The sequence below is a fragment of the Drosophila teissieri genome, chromosome 3L (genome assembly GCF_016746235.2).
Source record: "Drosophila teissieri strain GT53w chromosome 3L, Prin_Dtei_1.1, whole genome shotgun sequence".
NCBI classification, from domain to species: Eukaryota; Metazoa; Arthropoda; class Insecta; order Diptera; family Drosophilidae; genus Drosophila; species Drosophila teissieri.
The window spans coordinates 17,231,458-17,252,500 of NC_053031.1; the positions used below are offsets into that span (position 1 = coordinate 17,231,458).

The 21,043-nt window shown below is 45.1% G+C and overlaps 3 protein-coding genes across 8 annotated transcripts; 1 reads left to right on the forward strand and 2 right to left on the reverse strand.

Moving 5' to 3' along the window:
- Positions 1 to 376: 376 nt before the first annotated feature.
- On the reverse strand, positions 377 to 13,130 carry LOC122617833 (2-oxoglutarate dehydrogenase, mitochondrial). 5 transcript variants are annotated; one of them, XM_043793841.1, is made up of 12 exons: positions 13,111 to 13,130; positions 9,364 to 9,481; positions 9,161 to 9,298; positions 8,595 to 8,774; positions 7,810 to 7,939; positions 6,037 to 6,115; positions 5,564 to 5,975; positions 4,640 to 5,508; positions 3,687 to 4,581; positions 3,473 to 3,627; positions 2,080 to 2,367; positions 377 to 1,066 (listed from the first exon to the last, which is right to left on the reverse strand). In XM_043793841.1, exons 2-12 carry the CDS (start codon positions 9,457 to 9,459, stop codon positions 967 to 969), a joined length of 3,342 nt encoding a protein of 1,113 aa, XP_043649776.1. In that variant the 5' UTR covers positions 9,460 to 9,481; positions 13,111 to 13,130; the 3' UTR covers positions 377 to 966. The 5 variants fall into 5 exon arrangements, with proteins under 5 accessions (XP_043649776.1, XP_043649775.1, XP_043649778.1 ...); XM_043793840.1 differs by lacking the exon at positions 13,111 to 13,130 and adding an exon at positions 11,122 to 11,250; XM_043793843.1 differs by lacking the exons at positions 7,810 to 7,939; positions 13,111 to 13,130 and adding exons at positions 6,867 to 6,969; positions 11,122 to 11,248.
- Positions 13,131 to 13,241: 111 nt separating this feature from the next.
- Positions 13,242 to 20,866, forward strand: LOC122617834 (keratin, type I cytoskeletal 10). 2 transcript variants are annotated; one of them, XM_043793847.1, is made up of 4 exons: positions 13,242 to 13,312; positions 18,110 to 18,247; positions 19,163 to 19,344; positions 19,398 to 20,866. In XM_043793847.1, exons 3-4 carry the CDS (start codon positions 19,197 to 19,199, stop codon positions 20,753 to 20,755), a joined length of 1,506 nt encoding a protein of 501 aa, XP_043649782.1. In that variant the 5' UTR covers positions 13,242 to 13,312; positions 18,110 to 18,247; positions 19,163 to 19,196; the 3' UTR covers positions 20,756 to 20,866. The 2 variants fall into 2 exon arrangements, with proteins under 2 accessions (XP_043649782.1, XP_043649781.1); XM_043793846.1 differs by lacking the exon at positions 13,242 to 13,312 and adding an exon at positions 16,821 to 17,112.
- On the reverse strand, positions 13,650 to 15,240 carry LOC122617835 (general odorant-binding protein 70). The gene is made up of 3 exons (XM_043793848.1): positions 15,060 to 15,240; positions 14,726 to 15,000; positions 13,650 to 13,999 (listed from the first exon to the last, which is right to left on the reverse strand). The coding sequence occupies exons 1-3, from the start codon at positions 15,238 to 15,240 to the stop codon at positions 13,712 to 13,714; spliced, it is 744 nt and encodes a 247-aa protein (XP_043649783.1). The 3' UTR covers positions 13,650 to 13,711.
- Positions 20,867 to 21,043: the final 177 nt, after the last annotated feature.

The following is a 21,043-nucleotide window of genomic DNA, read 5'->3' on the forward strand; positions in this document are numbered from 1 at the left end:
TTATAAAATAGTTACGTTCATTTTGTTTTTCTTGGAAAAGTTTAGCTTTATCACTCTACAGTTCAATATCTTATATTGGTGCGAGACAAGTGCAATATTAGTTTTAAATATATGTATATATTTTGTTTTGTAAATATTTTTAGAGGGTCCTTCTTGGACTCCGTCCGAGGATCAAAAACAAGCATTTTAACTGCATTTAGATGCGCTCCATAAAGGGTTTCCAAAAAAATGTAAAACGCCTTACTTAGTTCCAAACGCAAGTTGTTGAGAGTCGGATTCAAAGCATTCCAGTTCAAATTACTGGGGAGTATAAAAAACGCGATCTATATCCCTGATAGTGCCTCCTTGATCGGTGATGAACTAAAGCACAGCTCTGTTGGTTTGTCATTGTTAAGTATTATACTTGTTCATTTATTTAAACAAAAATGTGTAACTTAGGCAATCAAAAACACTAATGATTTCTTGGCCTGCGACCGATAAAAGGTGTCAAAACATCGCAAAGCTTGAGATAGTTTAGTTATATATAATACAATAAAATAAATATTAAACATAGGAAATAAGAAATAAGATTATAACGGGTTTTATTCATTCCGAAAGTATTGTGATCCTCCTATGCGAGTTCTCATCGCTTCAAATGTATGCGCATAGGTTAGTTGGCTATTAACTAGATCTTGGCTCTTTAGTTTCCATCAAAAACTTGCTGTGAGTTGTAGTTTTTTGTTTGTTTGATTCTTTACTAAACACTTAACATTTCGTGTTATTTGTTACTTGGTTGCCGTTTGCTCTTGTAATTTCACTAAACTAATATTTAACATTTCATTACTTTCACACAATGCTCTTAACAATTTCGTCAGCAAAAAATCGTATCAAAGAGTCTGCATACGTTTCAATACAAAATATAATCGTAATTAATATTCATCGTCTCCATCTCCATCTCAATCTCATCTCCTTTGAGACCACAGCTCCTTAGGTCGAAATCGCGTCGTTGAGCAGCGCGTTCAGCTCACGGATGTGCTGGGCCTTGGATCCGGTGGCGGTGGAAGCTCCGCAGGCGCGTCCGACGTAGCTGTGGATTGGGAAAATAGTTTGGATTAGTGGGGATACTTGAGGTGTCGAGCGGTGAGTTGGCACAACATTCGGTATTCAATTTGCTTATTCGATTAGACACGTGCACTAAACTTTAGTCTAGTTTCTTTGATTGGTTTTAGCACAGTTATGGCAAATGTTCAATGAAATGACGGTTAAGCAAGCGCAGGGTGTTAAATATTAAGATTAAAATGTATAGAGATCTTAAGTCGAGAGTGAAATTTAGGGAAACCACACCGAACCCAAACATTGAAATGGACCCCAATGGATTCTGCAATGCAGAATCATTTCGATTTTTATCCTCAATTCTCAAGCTTCGTTGATCAGCAAACTGCCTAGATTAGGATGGTATCAGTATGAGATGTCTGCCTATAAGCGCTGAAAGCTTTCTTTTCAAGGTAGCTGTGGTAGTTTTTAACTTGATTGTGATATATAGACAGCACGTCGTACAAACAAACGAATTCGAATACAGATTACAGAGCAACTCGGGTTAGATTGGAGCAGTACAGATGTCGGGGTTAACTGTGGTTTTTTACGATAACGACTGGACTGGCAAAACAGCAAAATGGGGCAGGGCAAACTTATCAAAAGCAAATGCAAAACTTTCGAAACGCGGGAGGTGCAAACAAACAAAAACTCAGAACTGAAAAGAAAAACAGTGCTTCAGGATTAGAGGATTAGATTGTTGAGTTGGAGTTAAGAGTAGTAGTAGTAGTAGTAGTAGGGTTTGGTGTGTTGATTTCGTTTAAACCGGGGTACCATGAGGCGCTGGATCATGGAACAATCATGCCAAACAACAGAAATCAGAAACGCAATCGAGGAAACTGATAAAAGGGAAACGAGGAGACAAATGAAGAGTTAACGGAACTGAGAGTTAATTTCCGTTTGGTAGGATAGTTAAATTGCAGATAGTAGTTGGTAGTTGATTAGATTAATTGTAGATACAGTTCATTGACCGCGCGTATCGTAGCGGAGCTGAGCTTGCCCTCTCACCTAATTTTGCGTCCGGTTTTCGCTATGCGGGCGCCCGGAGCGGCCGCGATGCCCGCGGGCCTATTGAAATCGTGTCGTACATTCTTTAAATCAAAGTGCTTGGCGGCATTGAAGTCGCCGCCAAGGGTTTGCGCCGGATCCTTAGGATCGCCGCCGTTCGAGTTCGGGGCGGCGAACATGCGACTCAGCCACGGTTTAGATTTTGAATCGGAATCGGTGTCGGATTCATGATTAGTATGATCAGTAGTAGTGGTAGTATTGGTGGAGGAGGATTGTTCATCGCTTTGGCTGTAACAATAACACATACACAGAGAGAGAGAAAGAGAGAAAGGATTTGTTTTTGGTTGCTTTTTCGTTTCTTGGGTAGTTTCGAATTTGTTGAATTTTGTCAATTTTTTCTTCAGATGTTGCCAATACACGTACATATTTACACAACGAGTGGATTTTGGGGTGGGAATTTGGGAGATTCAAAATAACACAATTGGTTTGCTTGTCTTTCACAAGATTCGAAAAGTAAAGAAAAGTAACTCAAGTATTTAAACTAAATCATAAATAAAAAGCCATGCACAGTAATAATGGATAGGATGAAATATCGGATGGATGAAGCCAATTTGCTGATGGACTCGCTTAGAGAATTTCGGCGATAAAAATTCCATATGTTGATTTTTGAACTGTGTGGTGACAATGATATATTCTTTTGCTGTGCCGGACATGCTCATTCAAACGAAAATAGAAATCAGAATCGTATATCCGTTCAATTAGTGTTTGAGTTTTGTGTGTATGGTGTTTTATCACTTTTTGTGACTATCACTAGCTAATAAGATAGGTAGATAGATAGATATATAAAGTGGGAGCGTGATAAATACAGCAGCTAGGAGGCATGTGAGGGGTGAGAGGAAGCTCGAATAAAATTTTAATTCGCCATGGCCGTATGATACTTTCTTATCAATAAAGATAGTAAATTAAGGTGTCTGGTTGTCGGAAAAAAGGTTGAAGACATTTCGTAAACTTTAAGAATTATTACTTATATCAAATGCATTTAATTTAAGCTTTATTATTATTATTATTAGTTCGATTGAAAGTAATTATCATACGGCTGGAGCATTTAAAATGATACCGATTGCGATGAAAAATGAAAAAGTCAAATTAAATCTTCATTTAATGCAAAAGTAGTGAAACAAAAGCAAAAGAGAGAAAAATGTTTAGAGAATCAAAGATAAGAAGAACAGTGCACGATGAATATAGTGCACTTCATGAAAGAGACAAAGATAAACTGAGACTAGAGAAGAATCTGAGCCAGAGAGAAAAATCGGGGTGTGAGGACGTGGTCGGAGTGCTCCTGTTCAGGTGGGTGGATAGTTGCTGACCGCTTAGATATAGCCCTGTCACCTACCTGACGTCGCGGCTGTGGTTCAAGGCGGTGAGGAAACGAGGTTGCACATAGGTCCAGCTGCCCTGGTTCTTGTGCTCCTCCTGGGCCCACACGAGTTCGGCGTTCTTGTACAGATTGGCCTGCTCCTTGACCAGATCGAAGGGGAAGGGGGAGATCTGATCATACAAAATACGTTAGCAGATGGAACAACATAATTATTTACATGTGGACTCACCTGCTCGACACGCACGATGGCGATGTCGCTCTCCAGCTGCTTTTCCTTACGCGTCTTAGTCAGATCGTAGTAGACGCGGCCCGAGCAGAAGACAACCTTCTTCACATTGCTGGCGTTCTGGCCGGCGGGACCGTTGTCGGGGATGATGCGCTGGAACTCGCTACCCTCGCTCATTTCGCTGAAAGGACTCTTAGCCTCTGGGTGACGCAGCAGCGATTTGGGCGTGCACAGGATCAGGGGCTTGCGGAAAGGCAATGCGATCTGTCGGCGCAGGATGTGGTAGTAGTTGGCGGGCGTCGTGCAGTTTGCAACGATCCAGTTGATATCGTGCAGCTGACGCACTCCGAACTCATCGGACTCTGGGGGGAAGTAGTCGGGATCGTCGCTGCTCATTTGCAGGAAGCGCTCCACGCGGCACGAGGAGTGCTCGGGGCCCATGCCTTCCATGCCGTGGGGCAGGAGCATCACCAGACCCGATTGGCGCACCCATTTTGACTGACCGCTGGAGATGAACTGATCGATGATCGACTGGGCGGTGTTGCTGAAGTCGCCGAACTGAGCTTCCCACAGAACCAGGGCATTGGGGTTGGTCATCGAGTAACCGTGCTCGAAACCAAGCACTGCGTACTCCGACAGAGAGCTGTTGGAGACGGAGTAGGGCGCCTGGTCTGGGTACATGTGCTGCAGCGAGTTGTAGGTGGCCTTGTCGACCAGCTGGTGGTGCAACACATGGTGACGGTGGGAGAAGGTGCCGCGCTCGACATCCTGTCCCGAAAGGCGCACGTGAATTCCCTCCTTTAGCAGAGAGCCGAAGGCCATGGCCTCACCCAAAGCCCAATCGGCGACCTTTTCGTCTACCATTGTCTTGCGAGCGGCCAACACTCGCAATAGACCCCTTGGGAAGAAATCGGTAAATTAGTATTTGAAGTAAAAGTATCTTTTTGCGATCTTACTTGTGAATCACGAATTCAGCTGCGTTTGGAGGCGGCGACGAGAATCGGTTGCCGATGTGGATGAGGGTCTCCTCCTTGACTCCAGTGGGCGCCACCTTCAGGGGGTCCTTGCCCTCGAAGAAGCCGGACCAGGGCGAGTCGAGCCAGTCCTTGTACTTGACGTGGGTCTCGGTCTTGGCCAGAGCGAAAGCCTCCTCGCAAATGTTTTCGTACTTAGCAGCCACCGACTTGACCTCCTCGCCGGTAACAGTGCCCTCGGCGATCAGCTTGTCGGCATACAGGTCCAGACAGTTCTTGTGCTTGCGGATCTTTTGGTACATCAGGGGTTGCGTGAACATGGGTTCGTCGATCTCGTTGTGTCCATTGCGGCGGTATCCGACCAAGTCAATAACACAATCCTTGTGGAAAGTAGCACGCCACTCAGCAGCCACCTTGCAAACATGCATCACGGCCTCTGGATCGTCAGCGTTCACGTGGAAAATAGGAGCATTGACCACACGAGCCACATCCGTACAGTAGGGGGAGGACCTCGAGAAACGGGGATCGGTGGTGAAGCCGATCTGGTTGTTGGCCACCACGTGGATAGTGCCGTGTGTGGTGTAGTCGGGCAGGTCCGAAAGATGCATAGTTTCGTAGACGACGCCCTGTCCGCAGAAGGCGGCATCACCGTGAATCAGAATGGACATAACCTTCTTGCCCTCCTGGTCGCCACGGTAGAACTGCTCGGCACGGGTCTTGCCCTGCACCACAGGGTCCACAGCCTCCAGATGGGACGGGTTGGCCACGACGGCCAGGCGGATGTTCTTGTTTGTAACGCGGTTCAATCGCTCGATGTATGTACCCAAATGGTACTTGACATCACCAGAACCCTAGAAGGAAAGGACATTAAATATCTCCTTTAAGGTTATATTTTTGTTTACTTACATCATCAGCCGCCTCCAGACCAGCAAACTGGGTGAAGATCTGGTTCAAGGGCTTGCGGCACACATTGGCCAGGGTGTTGAGGCGTCCACGATGGGGCATGCCCATGATGACCGACTCCACTCCCAACTCCGTTGACACATCGATGATCTCCTTCAGGGCTGGGATCATGATCTCGCAACCCTCCAGACCGAAACGCTTCTCAGAAGAGTACTTCTTAGCCAGGAAAGCCTCAAAGCCGGTGGCACGGGTCAAACGGGCCAAGATTAGACGCTTCTCCTCGGGCGAGAAGTTCAGGACGCCGGGGGTCTCGAAACGCTTGCGGATCCAGTTGCATTGCTCCAGAGAGTTAATGAACATGAACTCCACGCCAATCTTGTTACAGTAGACGTTCTCCAGGCGGTTCAGGATTTCCCTAATAGAAGGGATGTAAAAAATTAATTGGGTCATCTATTAACTTTGGTGGGTGTACTCACTTTAGGGGCAACGAGGCCTCATCGCCTCCGATGAAGGTAGTGCTGGGAAGCTTGAACTGGCGATCCATGTCCTGCTCACCTGTTTATATTTTTTTGCGCATGGGGAACAATGGGTTTAAACTTTAGTAAGGGGTTCTGAGTGATTGTGTCATGGTGTGGGATTAGTAAATTGTAGGCGGCAGATGTTGGTTTGAAATTCGGAGTGTAATGATTTTTGTTGCTTCTATTCGGAGGTGTTTTTGTACACAGTACAAAGTTTATATTGGGTTCGGATGCTCATGCTCAGCTGGGCGGTTCACGGGTTCCTCATTCGGACATTTTTTTTTTACATGCATTAGACACTATCGGTGATAACTTAAATTTGCTGTTGATGGGCTCATAATCATAAGCATTTCAGTTGAAATCAGACTAAAGGGGGCTTATCAATCGATTTCCCTTCATGTCGCTTGAGAAATGCAAAACAATCATGCAATCTATTTATGACATAATCGAATTGGTGAGGTATACAATATTTATATATATCAGCACGACATCAAAATTATAATAATTAAAAGCAGAAATTGGCAAACAATGTAACACAAATTCACTGGCAATATATAGCGCATATTTACTTGGTTCTATATATCATTGGATACATTTGTGTGGTTGGTTGGGTTTGATAATCGATTTTTGATGCCGGGGATCGTGTGTGCGGGTGAAAGACAGAGATCGTCACTAACACAATATGTATTTGGTTTTTTAAAGTATTTACAAATCAAGGGTTAAGAACTGAAACAGGTTATATTTTGGGCTAATAGCCAGGTGTTACGACCACCGCCGGATTTACTTACCAAAACTGAAATTAGCGTAAATGGATTTCGTCGAGGAGTTGCCAGGCAATTCTGGTGTATTAATTTCGAGTGGGTCGAGGTGAGCAATATTATGTCCTCGAATCTAACGTGTCAGTATTAGGTGTTTGGTTGGTAGTTGTGGTGGTTTTGGTGGTGGTAGTAATAACAATGTTTTCGGATTGGATTTGGTTCGGTTTCGATTTGTTTAGGTTTTCAAAACACACACATAATACAAAGATAGAGAATTTTGAATTTTTTTTAAAACATTGTTCGAAACGATTGGCGGTTTTGGTTTTTGGTTTGAGTTTCGATTGCAGTTTGTGTTTTTCGATTGGTTTACATTTAGGTTAGGAAGCAGTTATATAAAAGTAAAGGAAAAGAAAATAATCAATTAAAATTATAGAATAGATATGGCTTGAACAAAATAAGATACAAGTGCTCAACGCACAAACACAAATTAAAGCGAACACTAAAAGCTTCGACAGGATCAGTAGACAATGATTGACAGATGGCAATGTGTTCGAATTTCGTGGGTTAATCGAGAAGTCACAGTGCAGGAACAGAACAGAGAGATATGGAACTGGGGTGCTGAGAGATATAGAGTCGACAGGATGCTTAAGAATAAACCTTAACGGAAAGATACGAACTTCGAGAACGCCAAACACCAAGGTTACTTACAGGAAATATTAAAAACCTAGAACTGAACGGAACTCGCTAACTTAATCCTACAAAGGGTTATGTGTCCCTTCCTCATCAACTCCGAATTTCATTTAACCTTCTTCGGCTGTTAAATGGTAAGCACGAGTTATTTTCAAAACCAATTGCGTAAGTTTGAGTGTTTAACTTAGTTACTAGGCGAGTGGGTAGTAGCAGGAATGTGCAACAGGTTTTGGATAGTAGTGCGACTGGGGGTTAAATGAAACAGTTCTGTAAAAGAATTTACCAAACAAAAACCCAGAGTGCTGCCTGAGCACATCTTCGTTAGCACGACGTGCTAGCCCATCCTTGCAGACGGTTTTTTCGCGAGTCAAAATTCCAAGCGGATCCAGATCAGATGCCAAATGACCTCGTGACTATATGGTACATACATATCGTAGACAGATAGGTTGATTATATGTAAAAGGGGTACAGGGTAGATCAAAGGGCTTAGGTATATTTAGTTAAATGGGTACGCTAAGTAGTTATCGTGTGGCTTTAGTAACTCAAACGATGGAAACCAGCTCTACAACACAAATCAACAGGCTTAACTTTGCCAAAAATGTATATTATGTGCAAACTAAAAGTAACTCCTAATCTGGCAGTAAAATTAGAATACCCTTGGAAACCGCAAATAATTTTGGTATTTCTTAATCTTATTCGCTAATGAGGAATGGTGCAATCAAATGTGACGAATCCCCTCAATATGTAACTACTTGGTGAACCGGAATGGAAGTGATCGAACAGAAAACCAAACTACTCATGAAGGAGTGAGTATCTAACTCTATGGATATGGATGGCGTGGGGAAGTCAAGGAAGTATCTTCTAGTCTACCATGAATACTGGATTCGGAATGATTGGTCTGGGCAAAAGTGAACACACATAAGGGGGGCAAAGGCAACTCTACTGATCATAATCTAAACATAAACATTAACTGAACCTAGGAGAACGAAACAAAAAGCGCCAACTGTGGCTGCAATCTCCACCGTTCGGCTGGAAGCCAATGAAGGGAGCCAGCACGAGCCGACATACCTGGTAGCTCCTGATGATGGCCTGGACGGCCAGATGGTCGTCAATGGTCTTGGAGTCGGGCGCAGCGCCGGCGACGGCTCCTCCAAAGTTGAAGGCGGTCAGCGGCAGAGTGTTGGCCTGCACGGGCGCCAAGTTGGGCGGGCTAACGTAGCTGTTGCTGCGGAAGTACGCATCCCAGGACTAAAAGGATGATGAATCAATTAGTTTTTGTCTGCAAACAGTCAGCAGTATATATGTTGTGGCAATATTTGAAACCATAATCCGAATATTTATTTTGATATCGAAAATATGCACAGCTTAAACTGGAAACAAGTTAAAAAGTATTGCTAATCGAGGCCTTATTTCAGGAAGACCAGTATTTTATGTAGCTTTTATAAGATTTTTAATTTCAGGGTGGTTCGTTTTCCTTAGTATCAGCCTGCAACTTATTTAAGTGATTTTCAGAAGGAGAATTAAACACTTCCGCTTCAGAAATAAACACAAGGAACTGGTTTCACAACGACTCAGAGCAGGAGTCGAATCTTAAAGCTCGCAGAAAGAAAACCCTGTTTAATGGGGATACTTACGGTGTGCACGGAAGTGGGATCCCGCAGCCAGGCGTTGTACATCTCCTCCACGTAGGAGGCGGTGCTGCCGTTGGCAAAAGGTTCGGCAGCCGCGGAGTTGTAGGTGCGCACGGCGGCCGCTGCAGTCACCTTGGCCATCTGGCAAAGATTAAGGGTTCATTAGTGGGGCCTTCTTTAATGTTCTCCATATTGGTCAAACTCACCTGCTGACTGCTGCTGCTCTTGAGCAGCCATGTGGCGAAGTTCTTGTGCGCCATCGGCGACAAGGCCAGGCTGAAGGCTGTGTGGGCTCTATGCATTTTGTAGCTTTACAAAATATAACTGAAAGAAATGGGCAAGAGACAATCTTAGTGGGGATCTTATCAGCCAACTATTGTATCACTTGCAACTGATTAATCGATGGCGGCTTTGTTGACAAACAAGCCACGTAAGAGATAGTGCCACCCCCTAAACACCCAACTCCTGACCCTCGGCTGCTGTAAACGCGATAAGATAGCTTTGAAGTTTTTACGTCATGGTCATGTTCTGGGTTTTAACTGTGTCACCGATCAACCGAATGCTCCGAACTTGTTGCCAGGCCAGTGAGCGAGTTATGAAATTCCCTCACGAAACAAGTTCACAATGGGTGGATAGCGGCGGAATTTACATACGTCTAAAGCCAGACTAGACCGTTGAGAGCGGGGGATCGCTTGTTGGAAAAAAGCACACGTGATGCCGTTCGCCTGCTGATTCCGCCGATGACGTCAAACTAACGTGGGCTGGTTTTGCCAGGCCGTCGCTCGTTTTTTTGATAATCAGCCAAGAAATGGCGGAGATACTTTGGCCCCCAAATATAATGGTGAAATGGGGGGTTTTTATATAGGAATATACCCTTAGGGAGAGCCAGCTGCTTTTTGCGCAGTTTGTTCGTTTCCCAACTTTTAATCAGTTGCGAATATTTGCCCTGACTGTTTGTTTGCCATCTCCGAATCACAGTGAGCATTCACCTGGGGTTTTGGGCCAAAACGAGTTTGCCCAGATAAGACAGAAGCGTCAAGAGTGAATGTCCCTGGGTCGCAGTAATAAATTCCTGCGGTCCATGACTAAACGCAGAACCCTCGAGACGCAATTCAGTGATAAGAGGGCGCGTAACCGGCCTCTAGTCCCAATCATGCCACGCCAGCACTTCCAGAATTTGTCAAGTTATTAATCAAAATATTAGCGATAGGCCAGCGCGTGCGGATGTCGTAATTGAATCCCTATCTAAAGCCAGTCGTGCAAAAAATATGTACAAATTGAATGAAATTTGGAATGGGAATGGGAACTTATGGGGCAAGGAAGGCGTGGCCAGGTCACATGTCTTATCGACGAACGCATGCTGACCAGACGATCAAAATGAAATGATTACAAAACGCTGGCCCCCAGACATGGGAGGGAAAAAATGAAGGAAAGAAAACAATTGGAACGGCTAACCGGTTTGGAGTGGTCGAAGCTGAGTATTTGAAAGTGCATCACTCGGGTTGTTCGATTCGATTCGGTCATAGCTACAATTACAGTTACATTGTCCGCCCGCCCCACAATAGATAATTCAATTTAGCGGCCCGACAGTTTCTTTCAGTGTCATTTATCTGTTTGCTTGTTTCGTGCTGCCGCTTTTCACATACTGCTTTCCCTGCAATTATATTCTGCTCGACGTCGCCGCAGATGTTACGAAAACACATTACATAAGTGCAAAAAATAAAAAACGGTGACTCGCGTGAGAGCAGCTGAATTATTAGAACGCCCAGATGGAGCTAATTAGTGTGAAATAGTCCGACCGATGAGCTTGCAGTTCCACAACTCGAGGCATGACTGGAAAAATCCATTGAGATTCTAGTCGGTGGAAGGTCTAATTCCGACTGTATATACACTGCACCGCGGTGGAATCAAGACACCGTATAATATATACGCATATACTGCGTGCGATTGCTCCAAAAACCAACCGAATATATGTACTCGTCGTACTCGTATCCGTATCTCGCAGATACGCGGCAAACGTTTGTTCGTGCTGAGTGCTGCGCGTCGACTGAAGCGAAAATACAACAGCGGCCGCCTTCGAGAGTGAAATATAAAATTTAGAAATCGAATTTGCTCTTCACGAACCGCCGAGCTGGCTGAAAACTGGGAAGGAAAACACAGAGTGTGTGATAAAAACACACAAAGCGGCCACATGACAACTCGGCGTTGTATCTTTATCTTCTGGCAAAAGGGGGTTTGGTCGCCGATCGGTGGACCTGATAACAGTCAGGTACATAGCTATATATCTATACATTGACCGCACTTCCTCCGCTTATCTAACCGCCTCGCCCCCTTGCTTTTGCCCATGTCTTGCGTATTTATAGCCCAAATTTGTTTACAACAATCCCAAAGTCCGATCGTCAGCCGGCTGATGGTTTGAAAGAATGCCGCCCACACAGCCCAAAACGAGAAGAGTATATGAATCCGAGAGAAAGCGGTATGGTATGCATAGAAAATAATAATATTCAAAATACACTCATACAGCTTGTTTATCACATAACACCAAAGGCAACAAAAAAGCAATATAAGCGCTCTTTAAATGATTCAATTTTTAATTTGGTATACAATTTGAAAAGAATAAATGCGAAAATGTATTATCCAAAATATTATATTAATTATTTTTTAGAATATTTTTTACTGTGCACCTAATAGGTCATGCCAAGCGAGCAAGTGAATATGTGCGTGTATCGATTACCTTTCCGCTAATCAATAAAGTTTCAAGTTCACACACCAGACACATTAAGTTAACCATTTACCTCGATGCGAGTGCGAAATTAATGAACACTTTAGGGTCACCGATCATTAAATACCCTTAGTTATTTAAAAAGAATGATATATTATCCAGTTTAACAATACTTCTAGCTTTCTTTGCAAGCTTGTCCCTTGTTAATAGAACTGGAAAATTATACAAAAAGAGAAGACCTTAATTTATATGCGGTAAAACTACGGAAATAGTAAGTAGACAATCGAATTATAACTCGTAACCTAGTAACAAAGTTGGCGGAAACCATTAAATTGTCACGATACCCTATGAAAGGGTATCAAAAGGAAAGAGAGACGCAATCAGTTGGGTTTTGCACCTTGCTAAGCGGTTTCAGAAACCAGCTTGCAACTGCATTCCATTGACGAGCCCCCCTAAAGACGAAGAAGAAGAAGATGAGCTGACCAAGGGCATGAGGTAATTGAGGAGCATGGTGCGTAAGGGGATGAAGAGGTTCCGTGGTACTATACTATACTATACTATTACTATTACTATTCCCGATCTGGGGCACTGCAGCTGACTTATGATGGGTTGTGGCCGATGATCCACATCCGTCTGCAGAAAAAACTAGTTGGGCTGCCCCAGACAATGCGGCCGCGCGCTTTCTTTGCTGCTTGGTATTGCTATTGCTTTTGATTGATGATTCATTTGGCGGTGGGGAAAAAAGCACACGCGGCACTCGGTCAATTGCGTCATCAGTGCGGCAAGTTAATTTTACAAAATCACATGTGACGTCGCTGCTTGTTTTGCATTGCGAAATTTCACTTTTCTTTTGGGGCGGCCGGCGCAAGCGCTTTTCCGCCGACGAGCCGCCCACCTGCACTTTTCAATTATATAAGAACAGTCCTTGAACTGAAATGGTGGAAATACGTTGGAAAATACCAATTATACGCCTGATAAATGCACTTTTTAGAAAGGGGAACACGCGGCAGTGGCTTATTGATCGCTGAAACGATGATGGTAATTCCAGGAATTCCACATGATGCAGTAGCGGGCTCGAGAGTGGGACAAGAGAAAAGCACGCCAAAATTCGGGTTTTTCGGTGACGCCAGTACTGGCACTAAGTTAACCAAGACCCCGCACGCTTATTGCAAAATAACGCACTTGATTTACTTATTTCTAAACTAAACTTGCTTAAAGCTGAAATATTTACGTTTTTACAGCCGAAAACTTTTGCGTTAGTGATGGGACTGTTATTGCTAGCGTAAGGCCTGGACTGTCAAACAAATCGATACTGAATCGTGTCGTGCCTGATATCGATAATTTTTACAGCGTTGGTGAGCGGTAACACTAACATACAGAGCATTTACCCATGCGACTGCAGATGGCGCCACTGTGGCATAGGCGTAATGTGTGTAAGTAAAATGTCAAGAACGTAAAATATTTCCGTTAATCTATTCAAATGGGGATTGCGATTTTATTCACTAGCTTCTCGAACCAATAGTATATAAGGTATAAAGCATTTAAAAACGAATTCCAATAGCTTGTTAATAAAAATAAAATTCCGATAGGATTGTCTTCTGGTTGACTACTTTTCATTTTTAAGATCGAGGGAAGTTTTGAAAGAAAAAAAAGAGAAAATTGCCAAAAGAAAAGCGAATAATACTTAAAGAAAACATGTCTTTAGAAATGTCCAATAATGTTTGAATCCGCCTACATTGTTTTCCACAGCAATGGTCCCCACATGACACAAAAACTGGAATTCAACTTGCACTAAACATTTAATTGCTACGCACACTAGACAGAGTAACCAACTAATATCTGCTGTACTGATCCAGACAGTAGCCGGTAATTTGGTCCGAAATACAGTCGAAGACATCGAACGCCAGATCGCAGCTTTCACCTTTCTTGGGCAGCTCCTTGCGATTAACTCCGTAGCGGGCGGTCATTGACCGCAGGCAGAGATTCACGGACCGCAAGGTGGCCATGAAGAATCCGTGCTCGTGCACTCCTTCGGAGTAGAACTGGACCAGGCCGTCCAAGGTGGGCCAGCCCTTCTGATCGATGGCGTTATTTTTGGCATAGACGCAGTGCAGCAGGCACTGAAAGTACATAGATGTCGTAGGAAAAATTTATTCTCAACCTTTGGATAAAGACTCATTTTAAGCCTGTTTTAAATATACAATGGAATACACTGTAAAAACTAAAGCTTAAAACTAACTACAGGTTTAATTGTCTCGCCTGCTGAAATATTGACACCAATTCCTTTTGTCATAGTTTTAGAAGAATCATTACCATTTGGTATTTTCCATTTCTACCCTGGGAAAACCCCTTTAAATGGCTTTGAAATCAGTCCTAGACTAAATTTGTTTATTATTTGATCCTTTTTTAATATTTTTCTCTGAACAATTATTAGTTTTGATCAAAACTGAGGAACTCGTAAATCCACTCGTATATTTCTCACTGCGTAGCTACTTCTATCTGTACATTCAATTTGCTGATGCATAAAGCCAGCTAATGTGTATTAAGTGCCGCCATAAAGTGCGCTTTTCAGCCATCAAATTCAGCATTGCTGGGAGGTGTGCGAAAAATCTCCGACGGACGGAGGCGTGTGATTTTGAATGCAACTGAAAATGCATTTGCTTTTCTTTCGATTGTGTAAAAACCCTGACTTTAGGTTTAGCTGGCTGAGCTAAAGTGGGGGTTTAGCCAATTGTTTCTTGGGCTGCCATTGAACTTAATTGAGCTTGGCTCATGCATTTCATTAACACGAGAAGAAAAGCGATCTACAAGTCTCGCAGAAGATTCCCTGACTCAACCCTACTTACCCCCGCAATGCGTTTGTCTTCCAGCGGCACCAAAGTGGGATGATATATGCCCGAACTGGCCGCATCCAGGCGTCGGATATTCCTCATCAGTCTGGCCACATGGCGTTGGGGCTCGGGTTCATCGTAGACTATATACTCGTAGTGGCTGGTGTTGGGCGGATGATCCACGGATGAGCCCGCAGGCACAGAAGGCCAGATGAAGTCGATGGAGTCATCGTTTGGATCGATGGGCGGCTGATTGTGAGCCACCTGCTCCTTGAGAATCTCATAGGCCTCTATATGGGGACTAAATCCGTAGAGTACTCGATATGGCTTAACTAATGTGAAGGCTCACCGTTAACCAACTTGTTGCGGACCTCATCCTGGCACTCCCTTATGACGGACTCCACTTTTCTGGCCGTTCTGGGTGGATTCAAGCACTTGGCCTTTTTCGTCTCGAAGCGAATTAGATATTCCACAGCCTCGATCGATGCGATAACCATGCCCGAGATGTATAACAGTTGTGTAATCCTCATGGCTGCGATTAATTGGAGTCTCCACGCCGATCCGATCGCCTGGGCCGCTGTCAAATGAATGTCCCCCGAAGAAATGGACGCGATGAAATCGAAAGCATTTTCACTTTTTCCAGCCAGCCGGGCAGGATGGCCCACACAGGCCACTTATGAATTTCCAGTTTAGGTGTTTCTTTCTTTTTTTTTCTGAGATTTGCTCTATGGGTATGTGGTTCAATGGCAAACTGCAACACTCCAAGTGCAACTGCAACTGCCACAACTGGTTGCACAGTTCCCATGCGTGCAGTCCGTTAGAAACTTGTCCTTTAAGCTCGACTACATGCCTATGAACATGGTCATTGGCAGCGGCCACATATCATGACTATGATATAGCTCCATGGCTCTCCGATCGCATTAGGTTTCGTTCCATTGTCTCTGCGGTTTTGCACTGTGATTACACATCGCTTATGCTCGGAACGCACTCGCTCCGATTGAGCGCACAATTAACCAATTGGTGAACTCTTCCGCCTTCCGAGCAATTTGCATATGGCCAAAAAACAACGGCTATAAAGATTATCAAAGGCGGTAGTGGACGTGGATATGGGCTAGCCAGAACTATAAACTATAACCAGAATCAAAGCCAGCCAAGCGGGCCGGGGCGGTCTAATCAGAGGGCCTGACATATCCCCAACGCCATTCCAACACATCCCCCCGTCTAGAACCCAGAACAATGGCCAATAACTGTTCTTGGAAGTGGCCAGCGTCGCCACGCTAATTATGCCTCATTAAAATGACCAAGATCCAAGAACGATCCGACGAAGATCCTAGGCGGAAATTGTCATAAAGTTCTCTGGGCTCCTCCAGCCGACGGGTAATTGCCTTTAATTGCATACCTGGCCAAAAATTGCAGCTAAGACACTGACCCAGACTCGCTCTGGATCGAATTTGTAATAAGCTCCGGCTAACGGAAAATGCAAAATGCAAAATGGAAAATTGAAAACTGATGCCCCAGCGATGAAGTTCAATGTTCAGCGTTTCGAGAATTGTAAGGCAATGGATAAGAATGGTAAGAATGGATTGTCAACAGGAAGCTCTCCAGGTTGCAACTTCGGGGAACAAGAACAACGTGAGCTAATTGACAGACAGCTACACAGGCACGATTTTCCATTTTCCGCTGGCCATTTCCCGCGGGTTTTACCCCCTTCCCCCCACCACCCCAAACTGGCGAACAAGGAGCCATAAAATAGGAGAAACACAGCAGCAGCAGCAGCTGCAACAACACTTGCGTGTCCATCATTAGAACGAATTCTCTCACCTGAGCCCCGCGCCCACTTTCCGCCTTTTCTTGTAACGCAATTTGCACACAAATGCTGCTGTTTCATCTTCGTGGCTTCGGCTCTTTTCGGTGGGTGGTCAGGTGAGACAAGCACCACCACTACCACCACTAGCTCCACTAGCAGCACCACCAAACGCCGCACGAACCGCTCGCTGAGTCGCCTGAGAATCGTATTTAAATACGAAGGTCTAACGCTGGATCGCATCAGTCGTCGCCGTCGCGTTGTTCTAGCCGCTAGCTCCTCTCGAAGATCGCCAGCCAAGTCGGAGTTTAAGTCGGGATCCAAGCTCGGATTGGAAGACGATCGCATCGAATTGAATCGGATCGGTTGGGGGAATAGAAGCTTATGTGTAGACTGTGCGCCTGGAACAGGATGCCCGTTTGATACTTGCTTCATCTCTGAATTGGATTACAACAAATGCGATTTGAATGATGCTGCATCTGCATCGGCACGTGAATTTCGTCCTGCTTCTCTGCGCACTTCTGGGATACTTTGCGCATCCTGCGAGAGCCGAAGTCGAGTACAATACCATCAACGAGGATGGATCTTTTCAGTTTCGGTACATAGATTTGTGACAAATTATTGTGAACATTTTAAAAGGATATCAGCACAGAAAAAATAGTGGCATTAAAGATGAAATGCATATTCTGGCAACACCCAGTGACTCAAACAATTTGATGACTAGTTCTCGTTATAATTGAAAAAATCGATTTAGTATTCTGTTTGGAAAAAAGTACAATACTTTCAGGATTGCTTAAAAGTCAGAAGGAAATTTTGGCAGAAGTTGGGTCACTACACCTAATGTAACATGCAGGTGTACATGTTAACATGTATTGTAATTACATTTAAAATAGAATATGGTTTATAAACTTCTTACTAAGATCAATTCGGATAGAAATGACTTTATAATCTGATATCAGCAATGAACATTTTTGGTAAACTTAAGGAATACATAAATTGTATAATAGAGTTCTTTAAAACCATCATTCCACCTATCAAGTGTTTTTGGTTAGCAGGAAATATAAATAATCCTTTTCCTTTTTTATATAAAAATGTTAGCTGCCGAAAATCAATTACAATTTTTAACCTAAACCTAACCCAGTGGCATAATTTATTTAATAAAACATAAGTTGTCGTCGATTTGCCTTTTAAAATAAGAACACAGTAAATTAAAATGTAGTTAGTCTTGAAATAGAGTCATAACCTTTCCCAAATACCTACAACCTCCGCAGTTCGGTGGAATAGAAAACCTCTAAAAGAGAACAACTCAATTACAGTGCTTTTAGCAGCCACGGGTCATAAATCTAACAAATCATCTAATCGGTCAAAGAAGTTAGCTACCGTACCACCACACCCGAGCAAATCTGAGATTTTTAGCACCTCTTTAACGCCCCAACGTTTTGCAACCACAACAATAACACGCTTCCGACCATCTTTCCCTTCCATTTCGCACGCATGGGGCAACGCAATTACTTCTGTTTCGATGTCTGCTCCCCGGCATGGATAATGGATAATGGATAATGGCTCCGCTGCTGCTGCCACCGATCGGCCAAAAGACATGCAAATGATGACATTGGCGGCTACTATCACAGCGCCTCGGGCACTCCGGACAACACGGTGCGAGGTCGCTACGGTTCGCGGAGTCCGGCGAGCGGCCAGATCGAGGAGACGGTCTACACGGCCGGACCACGTGGGTGAGTAATCGAAGACAGAATCGGTGGCGCAGCCGAGTGAGTAAAGTGCGGTGGTGCACTGGGCGAAAATGGCAATACTTCTGGGTGCATGGGTGTGGAGCAAATCTCATGGAAAACTCTTTTACAAATAATTCTAGCTAAAGAGTTAACAAGGAATATGGAGTGATACAAAATTAACTTTTTAGAAACCATCTTTATTTATTCGAACTATCTTACTAATAAAGTTGTAACTCTACTTATTAAAACTAAAAGAAGTTAAAGAAAATTTCCAAATGAGACCCAAGAGAGAGAAAGACATTAAGCACTCTTCTCAAAACATAAAGACTTTTTTCCCAATTCCGAGCGTACATATGACTGGAAGGTAACCTCCTTGAGGTCGGAGATTTTCCTGAGTGTATGGGCGGCGGAGGAAGTGGCAGCACAAAGTGAGTTATCTCCCCTCGATGTCAGAGCTGAGCTCATATATCAGCGGTTGGCGGCAGGCGGCGGCCACTGAAGCGAAACCCAAGCAAACGGGAGGGGCGTCGTGGAGTTGGAGCCGTTCTAACACATTGGACTGCTTTTTCTGGCGTTGCCTAAACGTTTTTCCATTACCGCTTCGGCTACTGTTGTTTTTGCAATCTCCGGTAAATTGGGGGAAACAGAAACAAAAAGCTGTTAACAAATTGACTGGCCTGAAGTTCCGAACAAAAAACAAAAAACGGAATGGATTGTAGATGGCAGATGCTCAACGATAGCGATGATTCTGAATGGGATCGTTCCCCGAGATGTGTAGTAATCGAAGTAATGGCGTGTCGGACTGAGATCGAATCTATATTCAAAATTGCAGTGCGAGTCCGCTTCCGCTGGAAGGGTTTACCCAATCCCCACTCATTGTGTCGGCAGCTAATTAATCTCCCTCCATTTCCCACATAGATTTCGCGTGAACGGACCGAAAATCCATCGCAAAATGGACCTGGCCCAGTATCCGGTTCTGCCGCGTGGAAGTCCAGACGATCCGCTGGCCGATCCCTTCGACGATCCATCCTACAGCTTTAGTTACCGCACTCCGGATCAGTCGCGCAGCGAGGAGAATGATTCTGGAAATAGGATAAGGGGTGAGATCTTTGGTTCTTCATAATTTACTGTATATTAACTAATTCAATTCTAGGTCTGTACTCCTATTTGGACGATGTGGGCGAGCGGCACAGTGTTCGCTACGCAGCAGGAGCCGGAACCGGATTCGAGATCTCCAACGCAGTGCCAGATAGCCCATCCGTCGTGGCTTACTCCAGTCCTCTGTATAAGTCCCACCCCAAAGCGCGTGGCAAGATGTCAGTGCAAAGAGGACCGGCTGGGAGTTACAAGCTGATCGCCTCCGGTTCGGATCACCGACGAGCGGAAAGTCGAGCCCCCGATGGCCTGGTGAGGGGAACCTACTCCTTTCTGGACGACAAGGGCGTGCAGCGGACCGTGGAGTATATAGCTGGAGCAGGAATTGGCTACCGGGTGGTGCAAAACCGGATTGGTCCTGGAACGCATATCAATCCCTCTGTGGCTGATTTTCGTCTGGCAGATCCGGACTTCCGACTGGCCAATGATTTCGGCAGGGGTGCAGGTGGTGGCTTGGGTCCCAAGGGAGGTGGAGGTGGAGGTGGATCTGGTAGTGGAAGTGGTTCAGTGGGAGCTTCAGGTTCAAGTTCAGGGGCGGGTGGAGCGGTAAGGGGTCGTACTCCAAGCAGACCCGGGGGCAAAGATTTCCTGAAGCCGGCTGACGGGGCAAGAGATAGGAATCGTGGAGAGGGTGATGCAGGTGGAGCTGATGAAGATCTGGGGTCCCATGCTGATAACCACGGGGATGACATTGGGCTAAGCAGCAGCTCCTCTGGATCCACCAGTTTTAATGGCAAGGAAGATCGGAGAGGGTTCCCCGCGGGCAGTCCCCAACGGGGCAGTACTAGGTACGATGGCGGAGGAGATAGGTCGCAGAGAGGAGGTTCGGGTGGCTCCACGAGGAACAATGTAAGTGGGTCCCGAAACAGAAACCGATTTGGCGGCGGTGGTGGAGGAAGTGCGTCCTCTGAGAGGGGCCCAGGAAGGGGAGATGCTGCCGGTGGGGGAGGCAGTCGCCGAGGAGGAGGAGGTGGAGCCGGAGCCTCCAGCGAAGGCGACTCCGGCCTGGGCTACCTGCCGCCCACAGGTGGATCGGGCACTAGTGCCATCAGCGGACCCGGGGACAATTACCACCTCAACGACGACGATGTGGGCAGTTCACTGCCCCCACTGGTCACCGCCAACCACCGAATTCTGGAGATCGACAGGGATCGGGAGTGGGTGCAGCGACACCGCGACTCCACCGTCATCAAGAACGTGGGTAAATGGTATGTGGGTCTGCCGCCTGGTCAAAGTGTGCGTGCCCATGTCCAGAACATCGACATCATACCCTTGGGCGGGAGGATCGGTCTCTCGCCGTCGGAGGCACTGCGTCAGGATGAGATCGCCGAGCTGAATGCCTCAAGGGAGCACTAAGCACTTGCTGGCCCCCATTGGATATGTAGTTTGTAGTGCGTAGCTCTAAGTGATCAGTGTTGAGCAACCGAAACTGGGTTGACTCCACATGGAAACTACAACAGTATTTAAAGCGGAATACATTTTTTGTCTGTATCTGTATCTCAAACTGTATCTGTATCTCTGGCAAACAGTTATTTGATATCCGTGGATGCGGGTATAAGCAGGTTAATGTGCGCACTGCGGTTTCCTTGAATCTCCATATAACCCCATGACTTGGCATGCTCGGAGTTTAGTTGTTTCCGAGAC